A 19,850-nucleotide genomic window follows, 5' to 3' on the forward strand; every position below is an offset into this window, starting at 1 on the left:
TTTCAACATAATGAAAATTAAAACCTGAAATATCTAATGTAGCCTAAATAAGTATTCAGACAATTCACCATGACACTAAATTGGGTGCAGAATTTGTCCTTCATCATGATCATAATTGAGACTCCTCTAGAACTTTGGAGTCCATCTATATCAAATTAAATTGACTGGACATGATAAAAAAAGGCACATGGTCAGTAAAAACCAAGCCATGATGTCCAAGGAACTCCCAGTACACCTCTGGGATTTGTGTCAATCATACCCCATTATGTACATGATACATATGTATTTCTATTTTCAATAAATTGCCACAGATTTCTAAAAACCTGTTTTGCTTTGTTATTATGGGGTATTGTGTGTAAATGGACAAATATGCTTTATCAATTATAATTGAAGTCTATAACATAACTAAAATGTGGAAAAGTGAAGGGGTCTCAATACTTTCTAAAAGCACTGTATACTGAGATGCAGAATAGACCTATAAAGTCCATTTAGCAGAAACAGGAGATTTCCCCAACCTTTCCAAAAACGGTTTTCACATAAATGGGCAGGTCTCCGTGCGGGCTTCCGAAACCACCCACAATGCTGAAGCCCAGGCCATCTGGTCCTCTGTCCAGGGTTATGGTTTTATACTGAGGAGGACTACAGGATGCAGAGAAATGCCATCATTGGATATCTACACATCGTCTGCTGACGTTAATCAAGCTTTGCATAGGTTTGTCACGAACAACAGGTGTGTGTGTGTGTGTGTGTGTGTGTGTGTGACTTGTGAGCGTACCCCATGTCGTCTTGGAAGATGCTGCTAGCGACGAGACCCGGGCCTGGGATTCCAGCAGCTGTCTGCTCCTGAGTAGGGCCTGTCACGGTGGAATCCCCCCCGGCCACCACCTGTCGCCGTTGGTTGTTCAAAGACAGTAAATGAACAGTCTTTAGTTGTTTGCTCGGGAACATGCGTTGATTGTAAAAGAGCGGCATTATCTTGGTGTGGCCGAGTGACTGACTGAACGCCGAGTGACTGAAAGACCATCACTGACCTGCAGCTCGACGGTGCCCGTGGCGTTCTTCAGCAGGGAAACGGCCTGGCTGTGGCTCATCCCCTCGGTAGAGGTCCCACAAACACTGACCATCCTGTCACCCATCTGGAGGGGCCACAGAGAGGTTACCAGTTTAAAGGTCACGGCATGTATTAGCCCTTGGAAGCAATGTTTGTCATTCCGATACACTGGGGTTAGAGACAGCAGGAGAGAGTTCCCCCTTATCCTAACTTGACCCCTCACCCCTTCTTTCCTAAGCCCCAGGAGGCATAACATTTGAGATATTTATGAATGCACTGTATAGTTGCCATGCCTTAATAGTTTAACACACATGGTAAACACAGCAGGAAAATAATACTGTAGCAACAGTAAAAATAAATGACGTGGATTATAATCAGAAACTTTAGAAGACTTTTTAGAAGCAAGTTAAACGCACATGATAAAATGGGTTGGCAGAAAAGAGACCAAGATATAGGGCTTTGTTGTGACTAAAAATAGTGATTGTGTATTACAATTCATCAGTCAGCCTTTGGCCAGCCATCATAAAGCAATATAATATAGATTATTAAACAGAAAGTCATTACATTATCAGAAAACACATAAAAGCAAACAATAACACTAATTCAGGTCGTATCTAATGCAAGTGACCATACGTAAATTGTATATCTAAATCGCATCTTAGTGTTTCGCCTGTTCCAGTTGTCATTGTTCTTGTTCTTTTCAAGGGAAAGCAACATAGATACTCTATTTACAACATTCACAAAGGCCCTCTATTCTGTTCATGTAATGGGCTTAAAGCAGTAGTTAGATTTATGGTCACAGATGGCGTTAATGCCCTGGTATTGTCTGCTGACTGTCTGTGGGGGCTACAATGGTCAGTTTGTGTGTCTGTAGGAAGCCCCAGGCCATGGCCTTCAGCTGTGAAGGTCCTCAAACCTCACAGCACCAACCTACGTTCATCATGACTGAAAACGGACTAAACGCACTATTTAGATTTCTCACACAAATCCGGCATTGATATCAAAGGAAGATGTCTCAGACTGCCTGTGTTGGTTGCACAGATATTCAACCTCACTAACCCACTGCCCAACATGTACAAGCCGCAAGGAATGATGGGAGACACATCCTAATCCAATACTGTTTTCGTCCGGGAGTTACTTGGGTGATTTTTCTTTACAAATATCGATAGGAGCACCGTGTTCTGTTGTGGGTGAACATTCAGAGAGTGGATTCCATGCCATCAGAGCAGCTTTCGATGACCGGCCTTAAGTAGGACGAACAACACGGTCCACATCGCCCGAATCCTCTTGAACAGGTGTCCACGTTCATTGTAGAAACGACCCACCTTGAGTTTGTTTGTCTGGGCAGCGAGGCCGGTAGGGTTCATCATGGCAATGAAGATGGGCACGTCGCCCAGGGGACTGCCCACTCCGCCTGCAATACTGATGCCCAGTGAATCAGTGGGGCCCTTTGAAGAAAGATAACCAATTCCGTAATGTCCTTTGTAATCACCACAACCATAAGTTTTCCAACCGTCCGTATTTTTACAGAATAATTTTAATACTAGAAGAGAGATCTGACCTTAGTGAATTCAACAGTTCTGATCTCCTGGTTGTCCAGTGCTATAAGAGTACAACAAGAGTAAACAGCAGACATGAAGTATCACATTCCAAACGGACACACTTTTACAGTGAGGGAAAAAGGTATTTGATCCCCTGCTGATTTTGTACGTTTGTCCACTGACAAAGAAATGATCAGTCTATAATTTTAATGGTAGGTTTATTTGAACAGTGACAGACAGAATAAAACAAAAAATTCAAGAAATAATTGTGAAATAAATATTCAACCCTCTACAAAACATTAATTATTACTTGGTGACAAAACCCTTGTTGGCAATCACAGAGGTCAGACGTTTCTTGTAGTGGGCCACCAGGTTTGCACACATCTCAGGAGTGATTTTGTCCCACTCCTCTTTGCAGATCTTCTCCAAGTCATTAAGGTTTCGAGGCTGACATTTGGCAACTCGAACCTTCAGCTCCCTCCACAGATTTTCTAGGGGATTAAGGTCTGGAGACTGGCTAGGCCACTCCAGGACCTTAATGTGCTTCTTCTTGAGCCACTCCTTTGTTGCCTTGGCCGTGTGTTTTGATGGTACATGGCCCTGTCCATCGTCCCTTTGATGCGGTAAAGTTGTCCTGTCCCCTTAGCAGAAAAAAACCCCCAAAGCATAATGTTTCCACCTCTATGTTTGACCTTGGGGATGGTGTTGTAGGGGTCATTCCTTCTCCTCCAAACACGGAGAGTTGAACTGATGCCAAAGAGCTCCATTTTGGTCTCATCTGACCACACTTTCACCAAGTTCTCCTCTGAATCATTCAGATGTTCAATGTCAAACTTCAGACGGGCCTGTACATGTGCTTTCTTGAGCAGCGGGCGCTGCAGGATTTCAGTCCTTATGCGTTATGTGTTACCAATTGTTTTCTTGGTGACTATGGTCCCAGCTGCCTTGAGATCATTGAAAAGATCCTCCCATGTAGTTCTGGGCTGATTCCTCACCGTTCTCATGATCATTGCAACTCCATGAGGGGAGATCTTGCCACAGACCGAGGGAGATTGACAGTTCTTTTGTGTTTCTTCCATTTTGCGAATAATAGCTCCAACTGTTGTCACCTTTTCACCAAGCTGCTTGGCGATGGTTTTGTAGCCCATTCCAGCCTTGTGTAGGTCTACAATCTTGTCCCTGACATCCTTGGACGGCTCTTTGGTCTTGGCCATTGTGGAGAGTTTGGAATCTGATTGATTGCTTCTGTGGACATGTGTCTTTTATACAGGTAACAAGCTGAGATTAGGAGAACTCCCTTTAAGAGTATGCTCCTAATCTCTTCTCATTACCTGTATAAAAGCCACCTGGGAGCCAGAAATCTTTCTGATTGAGAGGGGATCAAATACTTATTTCACTCATTAAAATGCAAATCAATTTATAAAAAAATGTGTTGTTGTTATTCTGTCTCTCACAGTTCAAATAAACCTACTATTAAAATTATAGACTGATAATTTCGTTTTCAGTGGGCAAACAAAATCAAAATCAGCTGGGGATCAAATACTTTTTTCCCTCACTGTATCAAGTTAAAATGTCTTACACTCCTGACTTTTGCGCTGTATGCTGTCACAGTCCACTTGGAGACTTCCAGAGGAAGCTGACAGCGAGTGAGGGGTGACTTTGCAGCTGGCTGTTTCACTCATCTATGAAAACAACAGGGAGCGTATATGTGAAACAAATTAAACAGGTTGCTTTCCTTTAGCTAAACTCCATTTAAAACTGCAGATACTTTTTTTCCGTTTTGCTTCCAGCACTTTCATCAATTAACATTGGTTTGCGGTAAATGTTTCCCTTCCAAAGAATCACAACCAAAAGGCCACAGAGTACATAAAATAACTGGGTATTCAGTTAGCTGAAACTTGAAGAGCTGCGGATCAAACTCAGATGAAAAGAGCTGACATGTTTCCCCTATTCTACATAAGTCATATCTGATCAATAACTATTCTACATAAGTCATATCTGATCAATAACTATTCTACATAAGTCATATCTGATCAATAACTCGGTACCATCGGCCACCTCAACAAGCCGCAGGATCAAGCTAAGTTCAGAAAACCAAACAGCAGCTTACCTGACTGCTCTGTGAGAACCTCCTCTCTGAGTGGAAGGGCCCAGCTTTAAATCGGCCCACCTCCATCACAATGGGCCCCACGGAGCACTGCAAACACGTGGACACATACAAACACATAACTAAACCAGGCATCAGGCAACACTGACAGTAACATTTCTCAAACCAATGTAGCCTGGTCACAGGTATTTCACCCAATTGGGGCGTTCTGGGATCACCTTGAGAAGGGCGGCGACTGACTCCTGGGTGGCATTTCTGACATCCTCCTGGTTGATGGACAGAATCTGATCTCCCTGCATCAGCCTCCCGTCGCACTCCACCACACCCCCTTTCACTATGTCTGACACAAACACTCCTGTGTCGTTCCTGTAGGAAATGCAAATGACACCCGATCACTTAGTAGAGCTTAGACTGTGCTTGTGTCTGTGCTTGTATCATTTTTGTGTTGGCATTTTGTAGTTTTAGTAGATGCAAAATAAAAAGTGTAATACGTTTTTGTCAGTGAAAAGGTTGTATTTACTGTAAATTGTAGAATGCCTAAATAATTGTAATCTCTACAGTGCTGTGAGGAAGTAAGTGCACCAGCTGAAAATCCTAGTTGGATATACAGTATATTTGTTCTTAATTTCAGAACTATTGATAAAGTTAACCATATTTTACAAATAACACAAACATTTTATGACATTTTACTAAAATGTTTTACAGAAATGTTTTTTTTTTTTACAAAAATTGTAAAAAAATATAACTTCTTGTGCAGAAAAAAATATTACATGGCTGCCCCCCCCCAGTTTTTTAAGTAACTTCAAGTAGGATTTTCTTTTCTTTTCAACTGTTGATGAGTCTCTTACTTTAAATTATACCGCTTTTCTTACTGAATTTAAAGAACATTCTGTTTTTGATTTGCTGTGTTTTGGATAACTGTTTTGTTTAAAGGTCAATTGTTTGTACAGCTTTGGGTTTTTTACAGATTTTCCTAAAGTATTGAATGGTAAAATGTGGAATTTATGGGTGACTCACTGATGACAAGCTGTACTGAGGAAACAAATACAATGTCTAGCCCTGAAGCCAAAAACTCAACACTTTGACTACTGTTCAGATTTCATTATTTCAATGGCATTGCTCTTCATCCAAGTGTTCACTTCAGTAATGCATTTAAAAAAAAATATTATAGCACAGGCTTCTTCCATGCAGGCCAGGTTTGCGGCATTTCCTTTCTGTCTGTTGACTGATGGACTTTGAAATTGACTGTCTTTTATGTTACCCTGGGGAGTCTTAGATAATGTTTCAGTGAGGTCTTGGGAAAAAGTTGGTGGGATGGCCTGCTCTAAAAAGATTCCCAGTGGTCTGGAAAATTCTCCAACTGTAGATTATCCTCCAGACACTGGAAAGATTGACTTCAAATTGCTTGGAATCCCTCACTGACTCACTGAAGATCAACAATCTTTCTTCCCAGAGTCCCAGAAAGCTCATTATATCAGACGTGTTGCCACACATACGTACAGTTAAGACCAAACGTGACCAGGTTTCTGACCGTTCTGTCTAGACCCTCAGATTTACTAATCATTTGCACCTGTTTCATGCACCTAATTTCCTTTTAACGTTCTGATGGGATGCACATTTTTTCAGCACAAGGAGTTGGCATTTCATGTGTCCTTAGTTGCATTAATGAATACGACGTGTTATTTGTTAAATTAGATTACCTTTATCTGTCAACAGTGTTGTAATTAATATCCAAATAAAAAGCCAGTCAATCTATGCATTGATCTATCTATTTATTGATCTATCTATCATCTATCTACCAAAGCAAATCATATCTCCTAGAGTGGTATGTTGTGGTTTGTTTTGTTTTGGCATGGAAGTTCAGGCTATGTAGTTTACAGGAAAAGCAGGCTCTAAGGCAGAGTAAAGTGACCAATACATTTAAGGCAGACTCAGGCAAAAAAGGAGGTATATCTACCTATGTGTATGTGGGGTTTATCTATATACAGTGCAGTGACAAGAATTTGCCCCCATCAGATCTTCATACAAAATGTAATATTAGAGCAAGAGAACCAGAGAAAGCACAACATTCTGTATTTAAATGAGCATTGCTATACAGAAAAAAGTTATCCAACACCAACTGGCCCTGTGTAAAAAAAAAATATTGTCCCCTTAATTACTCAATCAACTCATTAACCAAATGCAACTGATCATTGGATTCAATTAGAGCAGATACACTGCCAGCCCTGTTCAATGGAAACAGGACATATATAGAACCTCACCATCGATGTGAAGTAGGCTACAAGGTCTCCCAGAAGAGATGATTTAAAAAGTTGTTGAGATACACTCACCTAAAGGATTATTAGGAACACCATACTAATACTGTGTTTGACCCCCTTTCGCCTTCAGAACTGCCTTTATTCTATGTGGCATTGATTCAACAAGGTGCTGAAAGCATTCTTTAGAAATGTTGGCCCGTATTGATAGGATAGCATCTTGCAGTTGATGGAGATTTGTGGGATGCAAATCCAGGGCACGAAGCTCCCGTTCCACCACATCCCAAAGATGCTCTATTGGGTTGAGATCTGGTGACTGTGGGGGCCATATCAGTACAGTGAACTCATTGTCATGTTCAAGAAACCAATTTGAAATGATTCCAGCTTTGTGACATGGTGCATTATTCTGCTGGAAGTAGCCATCAGAAGATGGGTACATGGTGGTCATAAAGGGATGGACATGGTCAGAAACAATGCTCAGGTAGGCCGTGGCATTTAAACCATGCCCAATTGGCACTAAGGGGCCTAAAGTGTGCCAAGAAAACATCCCCCACACCATTACACCACCACCACCAGCCTACACAGTGGTAACAAGGCATGATGGATCCATGTTCTCATTCTGTTTACGCCACATTCTGACTCTACCATCTGAATGTCTCAACAGAAATTGAGACTCATCAGACCAGGCAACATTCTTCCAGTCTTCAACTGTCCAATTTTGGTGAGCTCGTGCAAATTGTAGCCTCTTTTCCTATTTGTAGTGGAGATGAGTGGTACCCGGTGGGGTCTTCTGCTGTTGTAGTCCATCCGCCTCAAGGTTGTGCGTGTTGTGGCTTCACAAATGCTTTGCTGCATACCTCGGTTGTAACGAGTGGTTATTTCAGTCAAAGTTGCTCTTCTATCAGCTTGAATCAGTCGGCCCATTCTCCTCTGACCTCTAGCATCAACAAGGCATTTTCGCCCAAAGGACTGCCACATGCTGGATGTTATTCCCTTTTCACACCATTCTTTGTAAACCCTAGAAATGGTTGTGCGTGAAAATCCCAGTAACTGAGCAGATTGTGAAATACTCAGACCGGCCCGTCTGGCACCGACAACCATGCCACGCTCAAAATTGCTTAAATCACCTTTCTTTCCCATTCTGACATTCAGTTTGGATTTCAGGAGATTGTCTTGACCAGGACCACACCTCTAAATGCATTGAAGCAACTGCCATGTGATTGGTTGATTAGATAATTGCATTAATGAGAAATTGATCAGGTGTTCCTAATAATCCTTTAGGTGAGTGTATATTATTCTGGAATGGTTTACACAGCCATTTCTAAGGCTCTGGGACTCCACAATGAGGACCAATGTCGCCGAATTACAGCAATTCCCCAGAGAAGATTGGGCCAAGAACCTACCACACCGATGTGAAAGACTGATCTCCAATTCTAGGAAGCGTTTGGTTGCAGGTGTTGTTGCTAAAGGTGGGTTCAGGGAGTGGGATAGCTAATTTCCTTAAATAAACACAATTATCATTTCAACACTGAATTTTGTGTTTATTTGTGTTCTCTTGGTCTTAAGTTAAATTTTACATGAAAACTTGACATAATTCAGTGTGACAAATATGCGCCAGAATTGGGGGCAAATTCTTTTTTTCTTCATGGCACTGTATCTATCTACTAAGCCAAGCTGTTCTTAATCTTTGGGAATTTTCTGGTTCCGATACCCATTCCAGTTCAGACTCTTCAGTTTGGTACTGTTTCTAGAACACTTCCTTTTTCGCTTCCTATGTTGAATGAAGAACACATTTAAATCTTTAACTGCCTATTATAGGTTTTTACTAGTCAATATGCCTGACCTCTGTGGCCCTCAGTCAGTCAGTCATTTAGACACTCCCTCCCCCTACTCCAAACCCCTGTCACTCCTGCAGACCTGACTGTCAAAAAGGAAAAGCGTGTTTCACACAGCTATCGGACATCATGCAGTGAGAGGGCCTTAAGCCGTGAAGTGTAACAATGGGACATCATGATGGCATCTGACTAGTGTCTGAAAGATCCCTGATTCTAATCCCTCAACTGCCAAGGGTTAAAGTTATGTCCGTCTGCCCCCGAGCAAGACACTCAAACCTAATTGCTCCTCCTTCCCCTTGTAACAAAGAATTGTCTGTATATAAACGTTGGTTTTTAATCAACTTGCCTGGTTAAAGAAGTGTTGTTATTTACTGGAATGATACACTGAGGATGGCTCAGCATGTTACGTCTGAATGATTTAACGCATCAAACTATTCCAAATTAAATCAACTGTGGAACAGCTGAAAACCAACGTTAGCTGATTACTTAAATCGGGTGCATTAGTGATAGGCTGGAGAATGACAACTGAATAAATGGACTGATTACGGCCCTGGTGGGGCTTAGTGAATCTCTGATTGGATGAAGTCCTGTGACTAGACTTCCTAAATACACGGCCCCAAAACATACATGACCCAAAACATGTGTCCATTTTAGGACATCACTTGCACAAAATACAGTTTAGGACATCACCTTTCTGGTGTACATTTTAGGACATCACTTGCACAGCATACAGTTTAGGACATCAGCTTTCTGGTGTCCATTTTAGGACATCACTTGCACAGCATACAGTTTAGGACATCACCATTCTGGTGTACATTTTAGGACATCCCTTTAGTACCTTCTCCCTACGATGCTGAGGCCAAGGCCTTGGCCAGGCTGTTTGTGCAGCTCCACTGTGAAGGCGTCCCATAGGTCTTCCTCTTTGTACTGGGCCTCGTCCCTGTACACACTCAGACGGACCTGCTGAGGGGTCTGCCGCAGCACGTTGATGGCTTCGTCGTGGGTCGCCACGCGCAGGTCAATGCCATTCACCTGCACGTAAGGCAAGGTGAGGATGAGGAAGGAGGAGAGCGAGGAAGGAGGTGGAAGACGTGGAAGTGTCGTGAGAGTCTTGAATTCAAGATACGTCAACATGACATTCATATTACTTTGATGCAGGGAAACACTGTAAGCCTAAATGCATAGATATGAATATAAGTGAATGTTTATGAACTGCAACATACACGGTCAACAGCTAGAAAACATGGCTTGACAGGGCTTGACATTAGCACCTGGCCACCCGCCAAACGTGGGTAGAATTCGGTTGTGGCGTGTAACGCAGTCACTCTTACTAGCCACTTTGGCGGTTGGCATTGTATATATCTATATGCAGGGGTTTTCCTGTATTCAAAATTCAAAGGTGACCGCCTTCCCAAAATCTCGCACCGCCTCTGTGTGTCGGCATGGTAGAACATGAGTTTGAGATCATAAATAAAATTCCAGCGAAACACTGCAGCTAATGTAATGGTAGGAGGAAACTTTTTCCATATTAGCAGCGTTGCCAAGTGGGGTGTTTCCTGGGCTATTTTTAATGGGCTTGGGCAGGTGTTGCAGCAGAATAGTGGATTACTGTCAATTAAATCTGGCAACTTTGCATACAGGACCACACAGGTCCTGACATTGTGGAGATGAGTAACATCGGAAAAACAAGTGGATCCTAGTTTTCTTTATCACCCAAGCATGTCAAAATATTTCAATAAAACTACATCCAATCCAAAAAAAAATATATTTATGTTTCAGAGGACTACTGTCACCAAAAACATTATATATGCAATATAAAGTGTAAAAGAAAATGTACAATTAACATATTTAATTCACTAACAAAAACTATATGAACGTGAAGACGCTGGATCATCGACAGCAGCACAGCCATGTACAGCTGAAGGTCGAGAGGGAGATAAACAATGTGGCATCAAGGAAAGGATGGGGTAAAAACAATGCGATAGGGCTGTATACAGCTCTGTTTTGTTTGTTATGCAAGTCTATATTAACAAGAACATACCATAACAATGAAAATAGACAACAATAATATTGACTGTGATTAATTATAAAGCTAATGAGTTATTTCATATTTCTTTTGAAACATGTAACATGTTAATAGGCCAATACAGTTAAGGATAAATGTATTGCTTGCATATTTTGGTTGATATTAGGGAGGACAATGTAGCGTGCATTAGCTGTTCAAGTGGACATGGACAACAGGGCAGATTTAACACTATTATAGTTGTCTTTTTCAACTGTGTATCCAGATATTATAAAATGTATATCACAGAGTGTATCCAGATATTATATAAGGTATATCACAGAGTGTATCCAGATATTATATAAAGTATTTCACAGCGTATCCAGATATTATATAAAGTAAATCACAGAGTGTATCCAGATTTTATATAAAGTATTTCACAGTGTATCCAGATATTATATAAAGTATATCACAGAGTGTATCCAGATATTATATAAAGTATATCACAGAGTGTATCCAGATATTATATAAAGTATTTCACAGCGTATCCAGATATTATATAAAGTAAATCACAGAGTGTATCCAGATTTTATATAAAGTATTTCACAGTGTATCCAGATATTATATAAAGTATATCACAGAGTGTATCCAGATATTATATAAAGTATATCACAGAGTGTATCCAGATATTATATAAGGTATATCACAGAGGAGTGTATGGTGGAGCGCAGGGGAGCGGGGGTTAGGGTACCAACTTAGCCCAATTTTGAGCCACAAAACCCCCTGTTTATATATATATATATACATATATTTTTTTTTTATTACAGTTTTCTCAAAAGACATCTGAAAAAATAAACTAATTGCAATGTGAGTGACACTACGAGCTACGATCCTAAAACTCTGTATATATTTCCTGGTTATAACACCACAACGTGCTCTGCTTAATTTGAGCTCTGAATCACAACCAACATCAAGGATCCATATCAACAGGATATAGCCCATTAGCACTAGCAAAGCCATGCACTGCTTCCCACATAGCAGACTAAATTGGGTTGCTAAATGAGCCACGGAATAGCTGGCCACCCTCTCATTCTCCCGCTGACCCTATCGTGAGCAGTATGAATACTTCAGCTTGGCTGGAGGCCCAAAGCAAATTACTGAGAGGGGTGGGGGGGGGGGGCAATTAAGTCACATAATAGGTGTGTGTGTGTTGCAGGGGGTTAGTGAGGAGTTTCCAGCACCTACTGACTGAGCTGCCATGACTACCTGCCCCGGTCACACCCCTAGCCAGATCAATGTATACATTATTTTAACTACACATATAATGACTGGGTATGCATTCTTTATGTGTACACATATACACATACATTTATACACATATACATATACACACACATATACACACATACATATATACACACACACATACACACACACACACACACACATACACACACACACACACACACACACACACATACATATATACACACACACACATACACACACACATACATATATACACACACACACACATATACATATATATATATATATATATATGCAGTACCACACAGCCCCTCATACCTTATTGCATAAGTACAACGTTAGAACATTCATAAGATATGACTAAGTGCAGTTGCAAATATGTCCTTTAAGACTCAATGAACCGAACACGAATGACCTCATCTTACATCCATGAATATTATTAAGACTCACTTAGGTGCTGATAAAATCAATGCAATATTCCACTAGAGCTTGAACATATCTGAAGTCAGGGTTGGGTACTCCAACCTGATGTTATTCATCATATGGAACGGCTGAAGCTGTATCGGCCCGGTCTTACACTGGTAAAGAGCGGGGGGGGGGGGCAGTGTTGCCGACGTATGTATTAAAAGGAGACACTGTAATGTTCCAGTACCTCCAGGATCTGGTCGCCGGCCCAAAGCCTCCCATCCTTGGCTGCAGCCCCCTCCTCATAGACCTCGTGGATGATAATGGCCCCCTAGGGAGAGGAGAGGAAGACAGAGACACATGAAACAGAGGAGAGGTGAGGCAATGTGCCGGGCTATTGGCAAACAGAGGAGACGCAGAGACAGAGGACGGGGGGGAGGAGGGACAACCAAGGTTATGTACATAGAGAGTTGAAGGGATTCAGAGGGAGAGACATGCAGGGAGAGGCCAATATCTTGATGGAGATGAATACATGATGGAGAAGATGGTGGAACAGGCTGTCGCAAAGCTTGTGTGTGGGTGGGTGGATGGAGGTGTCTGCGGGAGGGTGGAGGGGAAAGGGGGTAGTAGCAGTGTGGGAGAGGGAGGTCATTTTCAGGTCAAGGGTCACATTCTAGGCCTGGATATTGTCTCCTGTTGTTAGGGCAGACAAAAGACTATTCCTCAGGCCTGACTGAGCAGACAGAATGAACAGCAGAGAGGAGTGGTGTGTGTGAGAGACAGATTGCATCATTTTCTACATTCCTGTGCCATTCCACTGTCAACACAGCTATTCCAGGCCTGTGATACCTCTGTGACAGCTCTAAAAGCCTACGTAACCAAAGACTTCTAAGTGGGTGGCATATCCTTCAAGTTTGTTTTGTTACGTGCATTAAGCAGAGGTGTAAAAAGTACAACATGATTATTTTAGGGACGTTTCTAATAAGACCTGAATGACCAGGTAAAGCAAATTCATTACGAATCTATTAATGATTAATTAAGGTCACAAATTATTGAGGAACTCCCTTTAGCTGGTCATTTAGATCTTAATTTGGAATTTCTCAAAACTGTGTTGAGTATTTTTCACATGCTGGGTAGTAGTGGGAATCGGTCCTCTCTTAGTGTCCGTGGTAGAACCTAATGGTTTCTCATGTATTGTTATTCACAAACCCATAATAAATTCTGATGTAAAACTACAGATAGAACTACAGAACTCAATGTAAAACTATGACACAGAAATACAGAAATACATGTAGAGTAAAACTATGATGTAACACTACAGATACAACTATGTAGAGTTAAACTACAATGTAAAACTACAGATACAACTATGTAGAGTGAAACTACAATGTAAAACTACAGATACAACCATGCAGAGTAAAACTACAATGTAAAACTACAGATACAACTATGTAGAGTGAAACTACAATGTAAAACTACAGATACAACTATGTAGACTGAAACTACAATGTAAAACCTCAGATACAATCATGCAGAGTAAAACTACAATGTAAAATTACAGATACAACTATGTAGAGTGAAACTACAATGTAAAACTACAGATACAACTATGTAGACTGAAACTACAATGTAAAACCTCAGATTCAATCATGCAGAGTAAAACTACAATGTAAAATTACAGATACAACTAGGTAGACTGAAACTAGAATGTAAAACCTCAGATATAACTGTGCAGAGTAAAACTACAGATACAACTATGTAGAGTGAAACTACAATGTAAAACTACAGATACAACTATGTAGAGTGAAACTACAATGTAAAACTACAGATACAACCGTGCAGAGTAAAACTACAATATAAAACTACAGATAGCACTATGTAGACTGAAACTACAATGTAAAACTACACATACATAGTTTTTGCTCTGCATAATTGTAACAGTATTTTTTTCGTCAGCATCCACCAATTTTTGACTAATTTACCAAGATCCAACACTGATTTAAATACAGATTTATAAAAGATGCTTCCCTCTGCGTGGTCTGGGTCTTTGGCTTACCAGTAAAGTGTCACAGCCGCCCACGATGCTGAGCCCCAGTCCAGTGCGGCCTTTGGAGATGTCTATGGTGGTCTCACAGCCGGGGATGATGGGACAGGTTACAGGGTCAGAGGAGTCCAGGGTCCCAGGGGTGGATGAACGACTTGAGTCTGATGAGAGAGTGTGACATTGAGTTTAAAGAATCAAATAAATACACTCACTGCTAGCCAAATCTGTGCATGCTTTTAGCAAACTCCTCTGATTATCATTGTCATGCCATTCAATCTAATTTTAATTTGCCTGTCTTCAATGACAAAAACACCTCAAAAAGCACACAGCATTGGGAGAATATATTTTTTGGTTACCGTCTCCGGTTCATTATTCTTCATGTAAATCATCAGAAAAAGTATTGACTAACAATCACAAACGTCATTGGTATACCAAGCGATTGGTCCAGTTGGGGTCAGTGAGTGGATAATACTTTGTTCAGGACCAATGCTTAAGTACTGTAAACAATATCCAGCTAGGTTGTTAATTTTTCATTTAAACCCAAATGCTAATGATCTGTTGCATTTCCTCATGAATACACATGACAAACTGTTCACTCACTCCGGATTAGCTCTGACTCAGCCTGGCTCAGGGTAGCCATGGAGATACTGGGGATGCTGGGTAGGCTGGTGGCCTGACCAGGACAGTCTGTGCAAATTGTTAATCTCACTGAGCCTTTGGCCTTCCTCAGCAGAGAGTGAACCTGCAACGTAGGAAATAACAGACAACTGTACTTAGTCCCTAACATAATTATGTATACACTGTGTTAAACTGAAACTCTACTAACTGCATTGCAGGGGCCAAGTTAATCCAGCAACAAATGTTTTCATTTCAAAAAAAAATTTGTCCAGATTTAATACCCTAACCAAGGTGCCTAACATGGGTGAAGTTCCCCCTTAACCCTAAACAGGGTGTTTTTAAAAAGGTGAAGTTCCCCTTTAAAACTTAACCAGGGTGTCTAAAATGGGTGAAGTTCCCCTTTAACCCTAAATAGTGTGTGTCTAAAATGGGTGAAGTTCCCCTTTAACCCTAAACAGGGTGTGTCTAAAATGGGTGAAGTTCCCCTTTAACCTTAATCAGGGTGTGTTTAAAATGGGCGAAGTTCCCCTTTAACCTTAACCAGGGTTTGTCTAAAAAGGATGAAGTTCCCCTTTAACCCTAAATAGTGTGTGTCTAAAATGGGTGAAGTTCCCCTTTAACCCTAAACAGGGTGTGTCTAAAATGGGTGAAGTTCCCCTTTAACCTTAACCAGGGTGTGTTTAAAATGGGTGAAGTTCCCCTTTAACCTTAACCAGGGTGTGTCTAAAAAGGGTGAAGTTCCCCTTTAACCCTAAACAGTGTGTGTCTAAAATGGGTGAAGTTCTCCTTTAACCTTAAACAGGGTGTATCTAAAATGGGTGAAGTTCCCCTTTAACCTTAACCAGGGTGTGTCTAAAATGGGTGAAGTTCCCCTTTAACCTTAACCAGAGTATGTCTCAAATGGGTAAAGTTCCCCTTTAACCTTAACCAGGGTGTGTCTAAAATGGGTGACGTTCCCCTTTAACCTTAACCAGCGTGTGTCTGAAATGGGTGAAGTTCCCCTTTAACCCTAACCAGGGTGTGTCTAAAATGGGTGAAGTTCCCCTTTATCCTTAACCAGGGTGTGTCTAAAATGGGTGAAGATGCAGATCTAACCTTCTCCACAGTGTAGCCCACCACTGGCTCATCTTCCACAGCCAGGAGTTTGTCTCCACATTTTATGCTGCCGTCCTGGGCAAAGTAAAACATGACTGTCATTAGATACTATTTAGCATCTGTAAAATGTGATTCCAATCAGCATAACATCTAGGAAGTCCTATATGATTAGCTGTAAAGCATTGTTCCGTGAAATTGAACAGTTACATTGTGTACATGCTATTGTTCCAACAACACTTTAATGACTGAACTAATCAAGTCTATTTTCCCACCAAATACACTATTGATTATTTATATGATGTGGGTTAGCGCTGGGCTAGAACAAAAACCTGCTCACCATGTGGGTCCCCAGAACCATGTTAGGAGATTGCTGATTAAAACGAAAGTTGTCTGTAGAACAAGAATGATGTACCTTTCCTGCTGGTCCTTTTTCAGATATACTCAGAATCACGACCCCATTCATTGTGTCTTCCTCACTGAACGTGATGCCAAATCCACCCTCCTAAAAAGTGATGATGTACTTGAATGTTACTGAATGCCTCCCCGTCTGTCGGAATTACAGGCACAGCCAATCGCAAACCGAAACAATTATCATGAAATATGCATGACAACCCTAACAAAGCAAGCCTTGGATAGAAACATCACAATGCAAGAATGACTTGTTTTGTCGAATGAGAGGCATTTTGGAACATTATGGTTCCACATTAAAAACTCTATTGTACAATACAAGGAGAAGTACAGTATATGTCTGATATGGGCATATAACAGATGTTGCCTTCATACCGTGATTAGCATATAGATTACATGTGTGGATAGACAGCCTGGTTGAAACACCCATCAAGGTGTTTGGCTTCTTGTCAGAAGACCCATTATGCTATAATAGATTAAATAAATTCACTTTTCAGTTTAAATTGCCAAAGCAAGAGGAAAATTATACCAAAAAAACTGATAATTACAGAAATGGAAAAAAAGAAATCAGAACATTGCACATACAAACATTTTGGCCCAAAAATAAAGGTAACATCATACTGTTGCTTTAGCCCTGGTGGATACCATTATCTAGTGGCAATGTGTAACAACTCTTGATGCTTTGCACATACACACAGCATTCTGCCAAACACACATTAGAAATGAACAGTGTTTGATTATATTTTGTCTGTGGAAATTACAGGATGTCTTTTCAATGAGGGCATACATTTGTCACAGGATTAGGAAGTGCAGCTCCGTCTCCACTTTTTTAGGCAGTGTGCATATTGCCGATCTCTCGAGAGCCAGGTCTGCCTATAATGGCCTTCCTCGGTAACAAGTTATGGTTCCTCTTAATTAGAGGTATTCTGTCTCTTTGTACTCCATTTAGGGAAAGGTGGCAACACAAATGACTTGCTGTTTTTTTTTTAATCTAGGTTTTCCAGTGTCAGATAGCTCTATTGTTGTTTTTTCATGAGTTGGTAGTGTCTAATTATGTTGCTGTCTTTGAGATCTGTGGGATCTGTTTGTGAACAGACTTGGTTTAGGAGCCTCTTTTCTCAGCGTATCTTTTGAAATGAGGGCTTTGCTAGGGAACAGGAATGTTATTTTTTTGTGGACCCACTTTCCTTTAGTTGGGTGAGAAATTGAACAGCTCTTTTCTGGATTTTGATAATTGGCGGGTATAGACCTAATTCTGTTTCACATGCATTACTTCGGACTTTAGTAGTAGTCTGAGAATGTAGGCCCCTCCTGGTTGGACAGAAGCAACAGAGAAGGCCTCTGAAAAACTAGACGTTTGATACCTGAGGAGGCAATTTTATCTTTACTTCATTATGTTGTAGGTTTTTCCCCCAACACAGCTTTCCATTCATTTGTTTAGCAGGTCCTTATGTGTAACTGATTCAAAGTATTTGTTTAAATCAACAATGCATGATAAGACTTAGCTTTTCTTCTGTTTTATTCTCACCAATTACTGTGTGCAGGGTGTATATATACCGAGTTTGTGGTACAGTGTTTTTGGTGATAAATCAATAAGACATGCTCAGGATATTGTTTTCCCTGCGAAAACTATAGAGTCTTGTTGATGACACTGCAAAGGATTTTCCAGAGGTTCACTCAGATTCCCCTGTAATTATTGGGGACAGGTTTGGCTCCATGTTTGTGGATTTGGATGATTAGGCCTTAGTATCAAATGTATGGGAAGATGCCAGAGCTCAGGCTAATGTTGAAAAGCTTAAGAATGGCTAAAATGAATTTGTGGTCTGTGATTGTTATAATGTAGTTTAGTACCATCAGCACCATGGATCCTTTCTGGGTTGGAGGGTTCGCGTTCTGCCCGGTAGTTGGTTGCAACTGGACAACCCGATGGGAAGTCAGATAGCAGATTCATTTTGTTTTGTAATTTCTCATGCATCTTCCGTTGCTTTTCCACTCTGTCTATTCATCAGCCTCTCGGTCCCCATGGTAGATTTACCGTGCTGCCTCTGTCACGAACGTCTCTCTGCTTCCTGTTGTTGTAGCCCATTCAGTTAGAATAGCGCCCTGCAGTCCCCCAGCTGATTCCCTTCCTCCCCATTTCTCTCTATCTCCTTTAGCAGCCTATCAGACGGGAAAAGGGTCACCCCCCTCGCCCCTACTTCACTTTGGTTTATGACCTCATCAATAAAAGCATTTCCTGAAGTGGTCCGAGGTTGTGTAACTCGTAGCCGGGCCACACGGGAGTGTCTTGAGTGTCTCACCTTTGGCAGAATGACGTGCCGTACATATTTGAACACGTCCACATCGATCGTCGAGGGCACCACCGCAGAACAGGTCCCCAGCTGCAGGGGGTGGGGGGGGGGGGATGAATAACAACAGGTCCGATGAGTCCCTGAGTTGTTTTAAGCTGTAAGGCATTTTCTTTACAATCAAAGAAAGTGCTTACAAATACAAAGGATGAACAAGAAGACTGGCAAATGAGAATGCACCCCAAACTACACTAATCTGAAGACAGACTCTCCGTGTCTCTGTGTGTGTCTGTGTGTGTGTGTGTGTGTGTGTGGTCTTGCTGGGAGTATCACTGTGTTTATTCCCGTGCCCTGGATGTCTGTGTGATTAGCACATTGGCGTGTGTTTCGGCGTATGTGGGGTGTGCGCGCGTTCACGTCTGCACACGTGTTTACCTTTGTCTGTGGCTCCAGGGTGTCTCCGGGCTCTCTCACTGGCCCCACGGCCATCTGCTGGAGAGCATCTGTGTTCCTGTGGTCCACCAGTCACAAGTAAATCACTAGTCGCTGCCTCATGACAGCTGGCTTTCTGTCAATCTGAGCTCACAGGAATCACTACGTCTGTGCCTCAAATACTGTGCAGTGCGGTTCGGTTTAAAGTTAAGGGTGCACTGCACAGGCGTTAGGGTGTCATTTGGAACACAGTCCTGACTCAGTGAACCACACAGTCTAATTGAGGCTGTCAGTGGAGTTAAGGAGCGTTCCTGCCAGAGAGTCAGGAATAGCTTATTCTGGTCTGATTTATTTTGGCCGGTCTACAGTTTGTGTCATAACTAGCCGGGCCATTTTCCGTGATCATGTGACCTGCTCAGGAATAATGCAAGAGACAGTGATAGACAATGCGTTGAACTTTGAGACTCGCCTGCATTGAAATCTTCGGCGCTGTTTTTTGT

At 41.5% G+C, this 19,850-nt stretch overlaps 1 protein-coding gene across 4 annotated transcripts in view; it reads right to left on the minus strand.

Annotated features, from left to right (window-relative positions):
• LOC105020637 (multiple PDZ domain protein) overlaps positions 1–19,850 on the minus strand; it is a 62,983-nt gene that overhangs the window by 1,520 nt on the left and 41,613 nt on the right. For 3 of the 4 annotated variants that reach the window (XM_034290633.1, XM_034290632.1, XM_034290631.1), the window contains 17 exons: positions 19,354–19,429; positions 18,931–19,011; positions 16,560–16,724; positions 16,223–16,297; positions 15,110–15,251; positions 14,522–14,670; positions 12,713–12,796; positions 9,628–9,821; positions 8,666–8,725; positions 4,918–5,065; positions 4,703–4,789; positions 4,172–4,274; positions 2,613–2,653; positions 2,377–2,499; positions 1,032–1,136; positions 776–885; positions 516–639 (listed from right to left, as the gene is read on the minus strand). In XM_034290633.1, the coding sequence (XP_034146524.1) occupies positions 516–639; positions 776–885; positions 1,032–1,136; positions 2,377–2,499; positions 2,613–2,653; positions 4,172–4,274; positions 4,703–4,789; positions 4,918–5,065; positions 8,666–8,725; positions 9,628–9,821; positions 12,713–12,796; positions 14,522–14,670; positions 15,110–15,251; positions 16,223–16,297; positions 16,560–16,724; positions 18,931–19,011; positions 19,354–19,429 (1,867 nt within the window). The remainder of the gene's footprint in view (positions 1–515; positions 640–775; positions 886–1,031; positions 1,137–2,376; positions 2,500–2,612; positions 2,654–4,171; positions 4,275–4,702; positions 4,790–4,917; positions 5,066–8,665; positions 8,726–9,627; positions 9,822–12,712; positions 12,797–14,521; positions 14,671–15,109; positions 15,252–16,222; positions 16,298–16,559; positions 16,725–18,930; positions 19,012–19,353; positions 19,430–19,850) is intronic. The other variant, XM_034290630.1, reaches the window with a different exon arrangement.

Source organism: Esox lucius, chromosome 24, assembly GCF_011004845.1.
Source record: "Esox lucius isolate fEsoLuc1 chromosome 24, fEsoLuc1.pri, whole genome shotgun sequence".
Taxonomy (NCBI): domain Eukaryota; kingdom Metazoa; phylum Chordata; class Actinopteri; order Esociformes; family Esocidae; genus Esox; species Esox lucius.